At 33.6% G+C, this 16877-nt stretch overlaps 4 protein-coding genes across 9 annotated transcripts; 2 read left to right on the top strand and 2 right to left on the bottom strand.

Moving 5' to 3' along the window:
• The first annotated feature begins 164 nt into the window (after nt 1-164).
• On the top strand, nt 165-1590 carry LOC128877925 (uncharacterized). The gene is made up of 2 exons (XM_054125593.1): nt 165-306; nt 587-1590. The coding sequence occupies exons 1-2, from the start codon at nt 246-248 to the stop codon at nt 1393-1395; spliced, it is 870 nt and encodes a 289-aa protein (XP_053981568.1). The 5' UTR covers nt 165-245; the 3' UTR covers nt 1396-1590.
• On the bottom strand, nt 1461-6247 carry LOC128877918 (integral membrane protein GPR155). 4 transcript variants are annotated; one of them, XM_054125574.1, is made up of 12 exons: nt 6230-6247; nt 5382-5552; nt 5171-5300; nt 4809-5098; nt 3885-4696; nt 3744-3811; nt 3527-3673; nt 3316-3455; nt 3076-3238; nt 2839-3013; nt 2558-2744; nt 1461-2473 (listed from the first exon to the last, which is right to left on the bottom strand). In XM_054125574.1, the coding sequence occupies exons 3-12, from the start codon at nt 5236-5238 to the stop codon at nt 2160-2162; spliced, it is 2364 nt and encodes a 787-aa protein (XP_053981549.1). In that variant the 5' UTR covers nt 5239-5300; nt 5382-5552; nt 6230-6247; the 3' UTR covers nt 1461-2159. The 4 variants fall into 4 exon arrangements, with proteins under 4 accessions (XP_053981549.1, XP_053981547.1, XP_053981546.1 ...); XM_054125572.1 differs by lacking the exon at nt 6230-6247 and adding an exon at nt 5627-6136; XM_054125571.1 differs by lacking the exon at nt 6230-6247 and adding an exon at nt 5824-6136.
• A 2109-nt stretch (nt 6248-8356) lies between these two features.
• Nucleotides 8357-11522, top strand: LOC128877926 (uncharacterized). The gene is made up of 5 exons (XM_054125594.1): nt 8357-8446; nt 9472-9805; nt 9889-10078; nt 10151-10705; nt 10792-11522. Exons 3-5 carry the CDS (start codon nt 9962-9964, stop codon nt 10969-10971), a joined length of 852 nt encoding a protein of 283 aa, XP_053981569.1. The 5' UTR covers nt 8357-8446; nt 9472-9805; nt 9889-9961; the 3' UTR covers nt 10972-11522.
• A 44-nt stretch (nt 11523-11566) lies between these two features.
• LOC128877924 (myeloid leukemia factor) lies at nt 11567-16645 on the bottom strand. 3 transcript variants are annotated; one of them, XM_054125591.1, is made up of 7 exons: nt 16340-16644; nt 15271-15457; nt 14839-15127; nt 14608-14749; nt 13592-13687; nt 12756-12815; nt 12299-12441 (listed from the first exon to the last, which is right to left on the bottom strand). In XM_054125591.1, the coding sequence occupies exons 1-6, from the start codon at nt 16390-16392 to the stop codon at nt 12797-12799; spliced, it is 786 nt and encodes a 261-aa protein (XP_053981566.1). In that variant the 5' UTR covers nt 16393-16644; the 3' UTR covers nt 12299-12441; nt 12756-12796. The 3 variants fall into 3 exon arrangements, with proteins under 3 accessions (XP_053981564.1, XP_053981565.1, XP_053981566.1); XM_054125589.1 differs by lacking the exon at nt 12756-12815 and having other exon boundaries at nt 11567-12441; nt 16340-16645; XM_054125590.1 differs by lacking the exons at nt 12756-12815; nt 13592-13687 and having other exon boundaries at nt 11567-12441.
• Nucleotides 16646-16877: the final 232 nt, after the last annotated feature.

Genomic DNA, 16877 nt, shown 5'->3' with positions numbered 1-16877 from the left:
GATTTGGAAAATTTATTCTCGAATTTTGTAGACGAATGTTTCAACGTGTCGAGTGAACGTTGTTTTTTAATTTAGCGAAATCGTAGGCACTTTTTGAAATGTATCGTGCTCGAAAACGATCTTGAAGTGTGTCGCACGACGAACCTTCGAGACGACCAAGACGTCCGTGAATCAAGCATCAACTGCGTGGTTATTGTTGATTCGATAGTTGATTACGTTCGTAACAATTGGTTACGATTAACGCGATGACGTCCGTCAAAACGTTGCCTTTGTTGGAAGGCGCGAAATTAATTGTCATCGACGAAGGTGCGATATTATTTTATTTAAAGAAAGAGACAGACTCGCGTGTCAGACCTGACTAACAAGGGAAGTTCAATAATTCGAGAATTAACTCGAAAATATTACAGCTCGTCATCAAAATAAAAACAACAATAATGTTACAACATTAGTTAGCATTAATTGAACTACATTAATTGAACTTCGTCAATTTCAAATTGCTTTGAGTTTTTTAATGGCCAAACTTCCCATGTAAGTTTTTTGCCTAAAAATTAGTAAAGACACCTGTTTATAAATGTATATATTTCAGGAGTAGATGCAATGTTTGCGAGAAAATTAATCGCAGGATGGATACAAATGTGGAAAGATAAAGATCGCAGTCACACATTCGACTTATTATTATTTTCTGATCCAAAGTCTTCGTTCCAACATGAACCCGAACCTTTCATGTCAAGTAACATAAATATATGCGACTATTATACAGTCGATATACACGCAATCGACATAAATACTATTCGCGAAAAGGACTTTGATATTCTGGAACATATTTTAAAAATTACAAAAGTAAAGTCTACAGTAATTATAGACTGTTTAACGTCTTTAATTTTATTTGTTGGTCTGTCGAAAGCTTTATGGTTCTTAGAGAAATTAAGTAAACAAGTACCACAGTTAATCTGCGTTTATAGACGAAATTTTGTGCAAAGTAAAATACCATGTATTCAAACATTAGGCACCACATATGTAAGAATAGAAAAGTTCCCTGGTTCACGAACGAATAACAGTTTTAATTACATGGTAGAGTTTGTACATCGTAAATTAGGTGGTACGATTTTACGACAACGGGAGGCGGTAAATCAAAATAATGTATCTTATGAAATTCAGTCGGAAAAGATCGAAATGCACAGTAAAAAACCAGATTCCTCATTTGAAAGTCATAAACAAACAATCGAGTCTTCGTTCAGGATAGAAATAAACGAAAATGAAATGAAACAAAGAAAAGAAACAGTGTTACCATATACTCTTAATGCAAATGCAACAAATGCATCCAAAATACATTATCAACCAGAGGATATAGACGATATCGACGAAGAAGATCCAGACGATGATTTATGTATTTAATTCGTTAATATATTTATAATCCTTAAAGAAGTCACTGTATATATACGATGTATCGACGATATTAATATTTTCAACAGTTATTTATTTTACATTTATCTTGCATTTCATACAATTTCTCACAGGTCATGTAGGAACAATATATATTATTTCTTTACTGTAATAAAATCACAGAATAAAATCTTTCTTTGAAGAATGCGTGACGCATTCATTTGTTAATGAATCGTACCTTAACATTACGATAAGTTTAAATTACCTTTTTTGTTAATTCAAAATTAAATAAATTCTAAAAAGAAAACTACAAAATACAAATATTCCAGAATATTACTCGATAAAATTTTCAATACTGTGCACGGATACTAATATTTAAAAATAGAATGTTAAATGCTAACATGTTTGTCTTTGGCATATTTGTATTAATTATATTATTACTGTCTTATACTTTTTTTTAGATATCTGATTATATAATAAAATATGCGTCAATTACGATCACAAATGACAGCAGCACAGTTCACAAACACCGAAGAGATTCCCTAGGGACTCGAGGAATTATTTATCGACTCTATGACTAAAGTGGCCAGAATAAAATATAATATACACATCCATCAAAATATGTTCAATTTTACGATAAAATAATTTGATACGTTAAAAAAATAAATAATTTCGTACCGTATGTTACAACATTCTAAAAAAATAATTTGTAAAACTGGATCAAAAAATCTATAAAAATGAATCTAAATTATCGGGACTTATTCGAGATATCTCAGTTAGGCATTGAAAGTGTAAAGCAAATTCTCATCGCAGAAATGCCGAGTACCATCGATGTGCTGCAATACCCTGCTTTCTAATAAACAACGGCCGTATAAAACGGCCTCATCTCTAGTTTGTGCAACACCAGCATCGAGTAACCAATTAACTAGATCAGTTCCCGTGAAGACACCTTTGTATACCGTTAGCAAGCGTCTACGACATATTGCAATGCGATCACGACATTCAGCTAGATGGCAACGATTAAATTGCTCTCGAATGGCTCTTGTTTCTATGCTTAGCTCATCCTCGGGGGGAAGCTGCAATTCTTTCCCTGCGAACGTTAAATGTATCTCGCGTATTTGAGATATAAAATAATCAGAAACCTTGAAAATAAATATAGGAATAACGATCTTACCAGTGCGCCATTTACGACACATTTTTCGCAACCAGCATCCTAATTTCCCGAGGCCAGGATCTAATCCAAAGATAGCAAACGCAATTAACGACTGGCCAAAGTTTAGAGCAATATCAAAAAACGCCAGTTCCGCATAAACTCCGGTTACTTGTTCCGTAATTAGCGTTCCAACCGTTATAGATAAGGCCTGTCGCAAAGTGTTGTATAATATTAATTGACCTGCAGCTTCGCAATAAATTTCGATTCGTAACTGCGATTTTCAAATTCCGTTGTTTACTCACAATAAGCATGGAACACAAGAGTAAAATGAGAAATACGAGATGTCGAAGTGTTTGCGGATCGTTTGTTGCATTTCTTTCGTACTCGGCATCTAAATACATGTCGCACTCGTCGATTTCGTTATAATTACCTCTGCAGACTCCATTCTGACAACCGTCAGGATATTCGCAACCGATACTAAAATAATTAATTAATTTTTCAGCAATGTAGTAATGTTTTTCGTTATGCAATTCACTTACGTTGGAGTATGAGAAGTAGGCGAAACGAGATCCTCAACATCGACCACGCGTCTTTCAGTGTCATCGTTGTTAGAATTTTCTACGTTATCCGGTAAATTATTGTAAGATGACGAAATATGTCGTCGCTGGTACCTTTGTTGTAAAACTAAACAGCCCAGCGTTACTGTAATAAATAAAACATACAATTTTAAAAAGCCATTTCGTATTACGAATTTCATATGGCATCTATCGTAACCGTACCGATAAAACAAAATATTAACAAGAGAGTAGAAATCGCAGCTTGAATTCTACCAAACTGAAAATTAGGATTTCTAAACTCAAGTTCAGAATCCTTTGGAGTAATTGTAGAGCACATTATGATCACTATTAAAAGTGGAAGCCTGTAAATGCATGTAACTTATAGTTAACTCATCATTTTAATCGTAAACAAATTTATTATTTTTTTACATACCCCCATCCAGCAGGGAAAAACCATTTTTGCATATTTTTAACAAAGTTCAGTGAACGAGAACTCAGATATAATAGCGTTGCAGCTATTGCCATTGTCCACATGCGACTCGCATATACTCCCGTGGTAATTAAAACGAACTGAACATACCTACAATGAAATGGAACTATAGTAATGCAAAAAATAAATAAAATAAGCGATAAAAAGTATCGTAATTTACCATAAAACTGATCCAGTGCTATGCGGTTCAAGTTTCGTCCAAATTACCACACCTACAGCTGTAGCTAACTAAAATTGTAATTCCTGTATATTGGACTATGCTCTATATAGATTTATAAATATTATATATATTATTACAAACCTGTGCAATTACAATGCACAATGTACATCGATGAGTAGCACTCGTATATTTTTTTCTTTCCAAACCGAGGAAACATATCAGCAACCACACGCAAACTGTTATAGAGGCAACGCTTACGTCGAAAGAAAATAAATTTATCTGATGCATATAATTCGCTGGAGTAATTCCAGCCGAAACTGCATCGATTAGTTTTGCCGATACAAACATAAGAGGAGCAGATAAAAATGTACAAGCAACCATTGCCGATGCGATTAAATCAATTTCGAGATTGTATCTGAGAGTGAAAATAAATAATGCTGGGGCTGTTGGAATAGTACCATACAAAAATCCGTATGTACTTAAATCCTGCGTATCCGTAGCATTTCCTCCAGTATTTAAAAGAATAATAGATTCTCTTATAACCAATGGAAGAACTAACAGTTTTACAGATATTAATATGCCTGGTATAACAAGGGCAGTGCCTTTCAATTTATGCACTTTACCAACCATCATTAAACCCAACAAGAAAAGAGCAGTGGCTGAGAAAGCATTGCCAAATACATCTAGAACAGTGGCAAGCACGCATGGTACTACATGACTGAAAATAAGATTTCCAATGATACCAAGTATTGTCATGAAAAGCACTGGATTCAATGCAATTCCTTTTGCAATAGAATAAACCATGTCTTTGTAACTTGTATGATTCTCAGTTCTACGTTTGCCAATTTCCAACAATACAAAACCAATTGGGTTTAAAATAGCCAGTGATATAGGTGCCATTAAATACAGATATGCAGAATATTCCGGATGGGTTTTTCCATATATTGCAGCAACTGTAAAGATATGTCAATAGTAATGTAACATGTAAAGTGCATACAGTAAGTACATACATTTCTTGGGAGGCACCCAAAAAATGTGGAAATCACTGCCTTATATCTTACTTACTCATAGGATATCCGATAGCAAAATCATTACTCTGAGTGGTAAATATTGCAAAAAGTGCAGCACATCCTGGATTTGATGGTCTTTTAATAACTAAAGATACTCCAAGTACAAGAAAAAATATAGAACTTTTGGCTAATAATACGGCAAGTAGGAATTTCCAATTTACTAGAGTAAAATCAAGTTTTGCTAGCGACATAAAAATTAAGCAGGGCAAAGCAAATGTTCCTACGAAAGTATTCAGGCCAGTCGCTTCTACCTTTGAGATGACATTAAACCTTCCGGCAATATATCTGAAAAATGTATTGTTTAATTTATTGTATACAAAGTATTTTGAAACTTGTAAGTAATTATACAGAATTTACCCGCATAATATAATAGCAAAGCATTGTATTAATGCAAGATACAAGTTATCCATTGGTTCAGGTTCCATTGCTGTAAATTTATGTGTTGCTCAATTTCCAAAGAGACACAATTAATACAATTTCTTAATTCCTGAAAACATAAATTATACATCAAACATTAATTTATAGACTTAAAACCAAAGCAAAAACAATACCAAACTTTGATACTTTCTCATATGTATATAATTCCATCATGATGATTTAAATACATCATAAATGTTGTCATCTTTCAAATATATTTTTATTGTCCCAAAATGGACATGTATACAAAGAAACATTATACAACATTAATTTCATATTAACTTCATCATCATTTGAAGTGTCTTCTCTTCGTTTGTATGTCCTAAAATTTTAGAAACAAACTTAAGTATACCATATGTGAAACAACGAGCAGCATATGTTGCGTGTTATACAAACTACGTGTATAGAAATAGAAGGAAACTGATGAGATCGTTAATGTCAGCTGTTAAAAAGTGCAAAAATACAAATTTCGAGCAATAAACATTGCGCAACGCGTACGGAAATTTCCACTTATCGGGAATTACTGCGAATATTTCAAACTTGTTCAACATGTCAACTATCTTCCGTTCGTGATATAAATAAAAAGTACGCACAGGAAATTGTTAGAAATCTCTTCGAGACGACCATAAAAGTTATTATTATCGGATTAATACCATAAAAATGTATACAAGTTCATATCGACGAAACATTCACGATATAACGAGATCCACCACGATATCACAGTACGCGTTACGTGTCTGGGCAATTTTCAATCTTATTCAGATGCAGTGGAATATCAATAATTCTGTGTTAATTCATCTGATTGGTCTTTTCGCATCACGTGCGTCAAACGAACATCAAAATTTAATGTTAGGGAGCAATATTTGACTTCAAATCACATGATAAAATCAACAAAGATTATGATAAAATTCGCTGAAAAATTTTTCGAAATATTTATATAATTAATACGATTATATCATAACCTCTTTTACATCTTTGATTTTTATTCAAATTAATCACCTGTTAATCTATAGGTGTATTATCGGTATATGAGCTAAAGAATTTAAGTAAAATACTAAGGTTTACATTTGTAATACTCAATATATACTAGTATTTTTCAATTATTATAGATAGACACTCGAGTATTCACATATACATATGTATATGTAAGTTTACTAACTATGTATGAATCATCAATAAGGTGATTGCGATTCTATTATATATATATAGAATATATATATTAAGAAGTGTCTACGTATCATGATTTTTAATGTGAAATTCTTCTAATTTGTTATATTGGTAAGGCGTAATTGCGCGAGATTATTGCCAATAGGTTATCATCGATGATTAAACTTATCAGTAAATGAAATACCGTTTCAACTTTATTTTACAATTCGTACGAGAAACAAAGTACTGCATAAATCATTCCAGGGTCATTGTTTATTTACACACATGGGAAGACATTTACACAGATGCATTCCACCAATGTAACATACATAAAGAGTGAAAGACAAAATATATCTTTACGTCACTGATCTCCATAGGATCATAAATTCTTACACTTTGCGCAACTATGTATTTGCAATCTAAAGAAAAACGTTCTCGATACACACTCTAGTTGATCCACCTTTTAATCTATCGATCGGAAGGTTAACAGAAACTTCGGGCAGACTTCTTGGGCAAAATATTTATGCAGACTACAAAATTTTTTGCTTGGTCATAAACAAAGGAACGTATGACTCATCTGTAACACGAAAACATTTCGAATACATACGGTGTTTCAGTGTAAAACTAAAAATATTACTTTTCTTCGTAATTGTCTTCCAGAAATATTTTATACGAACATTTGGATGGTTATGTTAGTCTATAAAAATTCGAAATCTTGCTTAGTTTTTTAATAATATTCAAAGGGTGAGGATTAATTTATCTTTACAAAGAACCTCAAAATTCTTAATTACGTCATTGCATTGTTTCGAGTGAAAAAGTCAATTGAGAAGTTGCAATTGCTGCACAATTGGTACATATGATATGAAGTTTATGGATTTTTATTGTCTCAGCTGTCCAACTATTCTTAAGCAAATTGTACCAATACCAGCTGGTTTACTTCCAATTTTATCGAGTAGTAATATTGCGTCGTAACTTCATCCTAATCGGAGTATATACAACGGGTCACATTATAATCACGTGGCCGATAGTCAGCGTATTTAATGCGAACTATGTACTAATTCGTGCGCGATTGTATATCCAGATTTGTAGGTGGGTATGTATTGCTTTCACTTATCCGTGACCTCAACTGATTCACTAAAACAACGGTACGGCCTCGCGGCCTACAATTTTGCGATAATAAGTTTCTATTTACGAAGAAAAGTCGGACCCTTGAAAATTTCATTTTCAAGGTCGATGAAAATAGCACATTCAATGTCCAGGTAGTGAATAAAGAGCTGGACAAACCCAGACTCCAGGTATATCCTGTTTTTCCTGGAAATCGCGCTAATTGTGTTAGCATTGCAGATAACGTAGGCATATGGTATATTACTCATCGTGACGTTATTCCACTCGTTGACGTAAGTGTTCGATACCCAAACAGCTGAAAACCCGTATAATTTTCAGAGGCGCGATGCGTTCCACCAATGGTATCAAAGATGAATATTCCCGTTACGTATACGGATTACGGATTCTTAGAACATTAAACGATACCTTCAAAGATGGGAAAAGCATTTATCTAGATCGAAATTTCGAACGAGTACGATATAAAAGGAACGATTCGTCCTTCGTTTATTAAATAATAATTTTTGTTTAACGTTTAAACAGTATCTTTTACTCGTTATTAAAAATTCTTATCTTAGATACGAGTTTCTCCATCTGTGATTTCAAACGATCATGTGAAAACGCGTGCATTATTCGGACGTAAACAAGTTTATCGGATGTAAGACGATCAAGTAGTCGCGATACGTTTGATAACGGATAAGAAAAAGAAATCAGTATCCTGGTTTGTTTATAAAGAAAGAGAATTGCGCGAATTGCGTCTTCTAAACTTTGCATGAGAGTAGCGGTCACGTGGTGACCGATCAAAGAGTGGGCGGAGGGGTAAGGAGGGAGAGGGGTGATAGCCTCTGAACGTATATAATCTTCCCGCTCACGTTCCACCACCCAGTTCTGCTCAGCTTCGGACACGTGAACTGTGCCAAGCTTCCGAGGAGAGAAAGTTTTTGTTTGTTTGGTGCGCTCATTGTATGGGTAAGTTGAATACTGGTTTAAGTTTACGTTTTCGTCCTCCGTGTTTGATAATCGAGGTAAACGCGATCTGTATTCGGTTATGGAATAAATTCTCGTAATGTTGGAACGATTTACCTATACCTTGCATGAAACATCGTTCACGGCTGGTTGATAAAGGAAATACTTTTCGCCTTGAATCCTGCATATTTGCGACATGAGTTAGTACGTTTAATGACGTAACGAACGAAGGCGAGAATTTCGTGACGATGCGACACTGTTTCGGAGAGACCGAATCATGGATGCGCAAAACAAAATGTAAACAGAATTGTTTTCAGCATCTTCGTGTTTTTCTGTCCGTCTTTACGAATTGAATTCGAAACCTTCTTTGTTTCCGAATAAGTCGCAACCTTATGTTAATTCGAAGAGAACATTGAACCTGTATGATTTTTTTTTGTTTATACTTACATAATTGCCTTCGTTTCGATGATTAATTTGTTTCGAATCGATTTGAAAAGTATTAAATAATAGGAGTTAAGTTCGTCGGGAGATCAACGTCATTTTAACGCTTCGCTAATGGCAGCAAATCCTTTCTTTCGGATTACCACGCAAGCAAAGTGCATTAGCACGATCGGGTAACACCGTGCGGCGAAGGTCGCAGTAGACACGTGGCACGCTACATCTCTATTTGGTCGTGTATTGATTCACCACGCGTATATACTACGTCGCCATGTTGGACACTATGCCAACGACAAAACCGATTCGTCTCTCCGGATTTATTTTCCAAATTTTGTCATACGGAACCGTATTGATTCGTGTTCTTAAATAGCAGTGGACTTACGGTAAATAAATCTAACGATAACAATAATGATTGTTGTAAGTGAGACTTAAATGGCGTTGATTAACCTTCTCTTACGCGAATTTTATGTTTTAAAATTTTCTCAATAAAACTTATATGATATAAATTTTGTTTATAATATTAATAAAAAATTCTTTTAAAGGAATGATTTGAGAAATAAGATAGTAACTTTTAAATTTTTTGTTTGCAGAGCGAGAGAAGAGTATAAAGCACGGAGAGAGCCCTGTGGAGCCAATAAGCAGCTGCAGGGATGAGCATGGCTTCGTGCCAACAGTTGGCCGATGGGGAAGCGAGTGGCCAAGTTGACTCGAGACGGCAGAAATATGGTGCCAGCCACAGGGGCAGGCACGCGGGCCCTGGATCAGGGGTGTGCCGCTACCCCTGCCGGTTTGGGCCCATTATGAGTCACCAGCCCTGACTGTGTCAACGGTCGAACAGTACGAGGAACTAGCAGGCAGCGTTGAATTAGAAACGCAACACTTACTGCGCGAGCATCGCTATGATACCGTTGGCAACTTTCTTGGGTAAATATAGCATCTTACGTTCTTATATTTGGGTAACCATAATCTTGAATAAATCTTTAATGAAACATTTCTCCTCGCAATAGATTCTACAAGGACTATGTTGCAAGTGGTGAAAGCATATTAGACAGATTTTATCGCAAATATCAACCACTTATAATGCGTGAACATCACACTTGTGTGGGTCTAGGATTTGAACTATTACATCGGTTAAGCGGGTTGAACAAAACATTTCCTGGTATAGCAAGTGGCCTCTATTTGGTATCCTGTGAAGAAGTATGTTTAAAATTATATAAAAATTTAATGTATCGAAGTGTAATTATACAATCAATGTATCGTATTCTTTAGACTATTGACAACGTCGAGACTTACGTCGGTGGACCACCCGCTGCTGACAGTGGGGAGAAGGAACACGTACTAGTGTGTCTGAAAATTGATATTAACGGGCGTCGAGGAGTCATGCTTCTTGATCCTGGATATCACGTAGCCCGAGTCATTACTGTAATGGAAGATAAATCATATCCGCATACTGGCTGGTTCACCCAATATGACGAGCCAGATTGTAAGAAAGAGTACAACTACTTTCTATGCGCTAATGATCCCGATTATGTCGAATGGCATGAGAGAAAAACTCGACCTGGTGCCTTGGAGAGAACACAAGTTGCCCTTATATATGTGGCAAGGCCATACTTAACTGCCATTGATGTTACGGAACGAAGAAATTTGGTTTATAATTTCCGAAGTCTTCTTGCGAGAGATACGAAAGGTCATCTTACAGCTGGTATATATTTCCCAGTTGAGCTAGACAGGAACAACGCTCCAACTTTTACAATTTTTTATCAGACGAGTAATGGCAAGAAAAGGGTCAAAATGCCATTCAACAAATTTTGCAGTTCACCGATGGTAAATCAACTTATTTAATCTATATTGCATGCAATATATATTACATATTGAAATTTCTCGATCCTAAAAAGATAAATTTTCTTTAGATTAATCCTGACGCAGAGGAGAAAGAAATCCTTGCAAAATGTGCTCGACAGTTAGGTCTGTCGCAGGATACGTTAGAAGATCTGCTTTCTGCTCTTGCCACGGTTATAAGCGATTCAGCCTTTGTGGGTCAACTTTTGGCTATTAACGCAAGAATTAACACTTTAGCAGAGGATAATTAACAGACGTCAATCCACCCAGTGTGGTGCAAACAAAATATAACATGTCATTTTATTGCCGGCTTTCCTCTTACTTTCTGTTTTTTTTTATTGACTACCATGATAATGCTTTACTATGTATTGTAAAAATTGATTTTATTCTTGTTACGATATAGAGTTCAATATTTTTTAAGGAAATCTTAATAAAAATATATACAGTATTTTTTGCAATATTGCGAAGTGCTGATTCAATGAAAACATTAAGAAACGCTTATATTTTATGAGAATAATTTTTTTAAATTCAATAATATTGTTGTTTATGAATTTATAATTATTAGTACTGTTCTAAAATGGACGAAGTTTTACTAGTGCTTGACAAATTCATTAATGTTTTCATTGAAACAAAGCCTGATAAGGCTAAATTAGTTTATTGCTTATGTAGAAAAACTATACTGAAAACTCTGGTATTAGGGATGATTTATATTTAATCTTTTTATTTTTAACGTAAAACGTGGGTTTTGAGTTATAACTACATCTATAATTTTTATTTGAATAAACGGTGACAAGAAAAATTATTACATGAAGTTGTTCATTTATTGATAAATACGCTACTCCAAAATATGTTCCTTCCTATTATATTTGGCATTGTTGAATACACTCACTACAAACACATATCTGTGCTCAAATATAATTTGTACCAAAAAATACAGCTAAACAGTTGAATTTTGCTTAAAATTAATCTTCAAGACATCAACGAAAATAAAATACTAAAGAATGTAAGTGATAATACAATAATTGTTCCAACAAAGTATAATGTATCTTCCCAAATCATTATTTTTACCAAAAGTTAAACTTTTCGAGAAATAATGATTCTTTAACAATTCTTCGATGATGCATCTGTAAACGCATTCAAGACAGAATTATATACTTATGCATTCTTACTCACATACTTTTCATATACCTTGTTATACATAATCCCGCAGAATCTCTATATCTAATTACATATCATCATCCATAAAGATTCTAGAAATAGTACATCTATTCGTAAAATGGAAAGTAACTGCAGTGGAAACTTCGGTAAATATAAACATACCGTACTTTAAGTAAAGATTAAAATTTGACAAACAAACAAAAAATGTAGGGACAAAAGAAACTACTTCACTTTATTTCTATCTCTAAGATGTATATATAAAGTCGATTGTAAAATATACATTTTGCGAATTAAATGAACCAAGTAATACTTTTAAACTTCTATGAAATGTTTTTTAAACGAGAACAAATTTACCGAAGTTTTGCAGTACTGTTAGAATATAGTTTAAATGATTCTAATATAAGATCTAAATATTACTATCTGATTCAGAGTGACGTTTTTTGCAAACTTTAGCATCCGGTGTATGTTCACGTTTTCGGTTTCCTATTGCATTTGCTGAAGATGCTGTTACTGTTGCTGTTGGTTTAGCAGCAACTGGTTTGATACGACCAGATGTATCAGAACTGCGAACATGAGAATGTTTAAAGTATAGTATGTTTGCTTCTTTCAAAAGCAAACGAATGTAAAGTAACAAATATTGCTCTGTTGTTATGCGATTAGTTCATGGAAAGAATTTTTTAATGATAGTTTTATAGTAAATGATAAAATTGTAAATTAAAAATTTTACGGCTAATGAGAAATTTTTTATTTACAATTTTAGTGTGAAATAACACTTTTACTTTATCAAGAACTAACCAACGTATAATCGTAAACGTATATTAATAAGTTATAATGCTCAACATAACAAATAATGTAGGATGAAACGCAACGTACTTACGTTGCACAAGTGTCACCACTGTGTACTATGCTTTTATTTTATTAATATTTGCGGCTGTACCTGCAATACACAATATGGTGTATTCCATACCAATATCTTTTGCTACATTACAAAGAACATAAGATAAATGATAAATTGACAAATAAACAAATAAATACAGCCACGAATAGTACTTTATTTAATATGTGAATAGAAGAAAGAGCATAATTTTAGCAATTAGAACATTCATAGAATTATAAGAATGCATTCTATTATTTCCGATATTCTCCTGAAATAAACATAAACAGAAAAAAAATAGATTCATATTTTTACTCTATAAAGTAATAAAAGCTTTTCAGACAAATTAATGATGATACATAAAGTGTTTTCTAAAAAGAAATTTAAGCAAATAAAACTACTGGGTGTATCAACTAATCAAACATGCAACAAATTTACAGCTAATATATTTATCCGTCATCTATTTAAATAAATCATGTGTACAATTGCATACTGTATTATAAAATGTCTTGTGGGTGTAAAAGTGTTTAAATTATCACTGAAATTAGTTTTACTTTATTGCACGAACACATGGATATTTTTTACATAATACAATACTAAGTTTCCAGTAATGGTTTTTTTTTCTTATCCATGATAAAATACAAAGATAAAAACGTAATAATGCTTCAATCTTTAATTAGAAATTTATCTACATCGCTCTTATTACGTATCTCTGTATTCAATTACCGATAAAAATAAAAAGCTATCGTTGGAATCACGGGTTTTATTATCTTTGTTATTATCTACAATCTTACCAATGTTCTTCGATCTGAACATCTTACAATGCTAATCAAACTTACCTTAAAGCAGAAGCAGCAGTGTGTGTCTTAGAAGTAGGTGGTGATCTTATACTACGTCTAGGAGAAGGTGTCCATCTCGAAGAATTCGAGTATCGACTATAAAAGCACATAACAAGCAAATCAATAAAATAAAAACGGAGCTGATACAAAATAACAAACTAGAACCATAGCTTCCTGGACGTTTTCGTTAGTACCTTTGAATTACAGTGGAAGTAGAGTACAATTAGCATGTTTATATTTGTTTACACAATAGAAAATCAAGTGCAACATTATATGGTTTATTATTACATTCGTTTTTATTATTTTTTTGACTTTACAGTTGACGAATAATTGTTACGAAAATGATAGATTCGCGACACATTAGAATGTTGATTATAATTTAATATCATGTGTACCGTTAAATCTAAGAATAATAAGTATCACAAGAATATTATAATGCAATGCAAGTACATCTATCGATCATGCTACACTGAATCTAGGGAAAAGAAATAAATACTAAGCCATGCGTTCTTTTATTTTAATACTTGATACAAAATTTTGGCAGAAAACGCGCGAAATGAGAAACAATTAATATAGCGTGATGTGATCCCATTTCTCCGTTCACTTTTTTTTACTGGTTCGCCTTCTGGATTTCTTATGCACACTGTATAAATTTGAATATTTCAATAATATTACTTTACATTGCATATATTAGCTTATTAATTAAATAGAATAAACTTTTATATTTCTAATCCCATATCTACTACATAGCTTCCAAATTTCCAAATAAGAACTACTTCATCAGTATGTCTATTACTGCTATATTTGTAGACATACTTGTGGCAAGAAATAAAAATATGTATTTTCTACTATACTGTGCATGCTACGTGCATTGATATTCCATTATAAAGAATATTTTTTAACATTCTCTTTAGTATAAATTGATCTATGCTCTTTCAAAAGAATCACCCTACTTTTAACCAGTACTTTCTTCAAAATTTTCTCTACTGTATACATTATAAATTTAATAGACTAACCTTCCAGATGCATCAGGTAAAGCCAGTTGTCTATGATCAGGACGACTTCTATGACCATGTGCACCGTAACGCGAATTGCCAATCGCACCGACTGCTTGGCGAGTACGCGTTTCCCACTCATTATTGAAACTCTCTGCTTCCTCTGTAAAACAATGTTCGTATGTTAAATTACTTATTTTTTTTTAAAATACAAAAAATTCTTTAGAAAATGGAAAGTATTTTTATTATCACCTTCTTCGAGATTAATAAATTCCTGACGTTCCTCTTGCTCCCCACTACGAACATTATGCTCTCGCTCCAAAATATGTGCCCTCTCACCAATGTGATGACCTATAGCCATTTTCTTTACTCCAGTGCGAGAATCGGAAACTGTGTTTTTCGTTTCCTTCACACCTCCAGGAGCAGTTGTTGTAGACATGGTCTCTTGATATACTTGCGGACGCCCATCGGGACCACTAGCCATTGTCATTACAGATCTAGAAGTGAAGGAATGACAATTTCCTTGTGGTGCCATATTGTCCTGAAACATGATAAATACGGTGTGATTACTTGTCTGGTTTCAACATGTTCAATACAATTAGGTGTATTGATTTCTACAAATTTAATTTAATTTAACTGATTCATTTTTCAGAGTCAAGAAGGCATAAACCCCAATTTACTTACAAAATCTGTGAATAATCGACCCATATTAAACGATAGCATCGGTGGAAATCCAAATGGCATCATCTGAAGATCATCCTGGTGATTTCTAGTCCTGTGGGGATCATTTGTGATAGCATTCTGATTCATCATTTCGAATGGATCATTGAATAAAGAGTTCATCATATGTCTCATAGACCGCATTGAGGACCTGTAATAAAAACATAATTAAAACTCTGATATACCTTGCTTACAAGGAGACCCTACGACCAAGATGAATACATTTTGGACAGGGTCAGTTACAAACTGAAGGGAATGTGAACAAACAAATCATTAAATAGTATTTATAAAAAATAATTCTAAACATTGGTAATTGTTAAATATTATTATCACTCTACTCGAATAGAAGCAGCATGATTTGAGTCTTATCATACGATTCCCTTACTAGTTATAATAAAACCTCCATAATGCATCCATATACATATACATATATACACATATGAATGGATCAATTTTGATAGATTACATTGTCTACAAAAGAATAAGAAAATGATTCCAAAGTATGTCACATGGCATGGACAGAAAATAAATGTGAGTTGCTATGGAAACGAATCTTCTATCTTATGTTTAACATATTCTTGATTATTTTATGTTCTTATGAACACATGAAGTAAGAGCTATAAAACATTATCACATTGTATTCAATGCTACATTCAGAATATTCAGTTGGTTTAGTTAATACATTAAGTGTAATACATAATTTTTTAACAATAAACGTGTCTCGAACGCATTGCTCCTCTATATTTATATTCCCTCTCTCTATGATAAACGCAATTCGTCGAGGAAGAATATAATTTATGTAACAAGTTACATGGTATTAAAATAAATAATTCTATAAACACATGTATCTGACAACGACTTTTCACGAAATGTTCGGGAAATTTCGTAGTCAAGCGTGATTACGAATACGTTTCTTGTAAATTCATAGCTTAAGAAACGGTGCAAAGAAGAAATCGATGGAAAATAATTCCATACAATATGGTGTGCGCATCTGACGGTATACAGAAATGTTAAGAAAATTCGCTCAACTCACCCAAAAATAGGATCGTCGTCGAAATCACCCATCAGTGAACCGAACAAGGACATTTTGGAAAACAGAAAATCGAACACTGCTCGCAAGGACGAAACTTACGATCGATGGGAATCGAGAGACACAAAATGCTTTAATCAAGACAAACTGTACAAATCGCTTTATAACAGGTTACGGTTCTCGAGATTTGTAGAAATCTCTGGAATGTGCCGAAACGCAAGCGAACGTCCAGTACTACTTAGCAGCTTGACACCAGCGTTTATCAATCTCAAAACGACGAATGTCCCTACACACACAGTGAACAGGCTTCTCTTAATGCACAGTTACACATACACACACAAGCGCATATATAGTTTTTCGATACTACACCTGTTTTCATGAAGCTTATGACGTTCTTGTAGTGACACGAATCGTATCGTTTGAGGAGAAAGTTACTAGTTATCGATCTTTTTTATGTGATTGGTAGTAATGTTTGTCCCTATATACATAAGGTTCATCTCTATGAAAGCCACTAGGACGCTGGAGCTCTGGAGTCCCTATT

The sequence above is a fragment of the Hylaeus volcanicus genome, chromosome 6 (assembly GCF_026283585.1).
Source record: "Hylaeus volcanicus isolate JK05 chromosome 6, UHH_iyHylVolc1.0_haploid, whole genome shotgun sequence".
NCBI classification, from domain to species: domain Eukaryota; kingdom Metazoa; phylum Arthropoda; class Insecta; order Hymenoptera; family Colletidae; genus Hylaeus; species Hylaeus volcanicus.
The sequence above is the reverse complement of the archived record's forward strand: the minus strand, read 5'-3'. Positions and strand labels throughout refer to the sequence as shown.

Bases quoted from the DNA above. Each gene is read 5' to 3' on its own strand.
- LOC128877924 (XM_054125589.1), bottom strand. From the start codon at position 16,392: ATGTCCTTGTTCGGTTCACTGATGGGTGATTTCGACGACGATCCTATT. The intron at 15,458-16,339 runs GTGAGTTGAGCG...TTTTTATTACAG, and splicing joins GACGACGATCCTATTTTTGG to GTCCTCAATGCGGTCTATGA. The intron at 15,128-15,270 runs GTAAGTAAATTG...ATCATGTTTCAG, and splicing joins GTCGATTATTCACAGATTTT to GACAATATGGCACCACAAGG.
- LOC128877926 (XM_054125594.1), top strand. From the start codon at position 9,962: ATGCGTGAACATCACACTTGTGTGGGTCTAGGATTTGAACTATTACAT. The intron at 10,079-10,150 runs GTATGTTTAAAA...CGTATTCTTTAG, and splicing joins ATTTGGTATCCTGTGAAGAA to ACTATTGACAACGTCGAGAC. The intron at 10,706-10,791 runs GTAAATCAACTT...AATTTTCTTTAG, and splicing joins AATTTTGCAGTTCACCGATG to ATTAATCCTGACGCAGAGGA.
- LOC128877925 (XM_054125593.1), top strand. From the start codon at position 246: ATGACGTCCGTCAAAACGTTGCCTTTGTTGGAAGGCGCGAAATTAATT. The intron at 307-586 runs GTGCGATATTAT...TATATATTTCAG, and splicing joins ATTAATTGTCATCGACGAAG to GAGTAGATGCAATGTTTGCG.
- LOC128877918 (XM_054125574.1), bottom strand. From the start codon at position 5,238: ATGGAACCTGAACCAATGGATAACTTGTATCTTGCATTAATACAATGC. The intron at 3,812-3,884 runs GTTTGTAATAAT...TTACAATTTTAG, and splicing joins TGTGCATTGTAATTGCACAG to TTAGCTACAGCTGTAGGTGT. The intron at 3,456-3,526 runs GTATGTAAAAAA...ATGCATTTACAG, and splicing joins TTTTTCCCTGCTGGATGGGG to GCTTCCACTTTTAATAGTGA.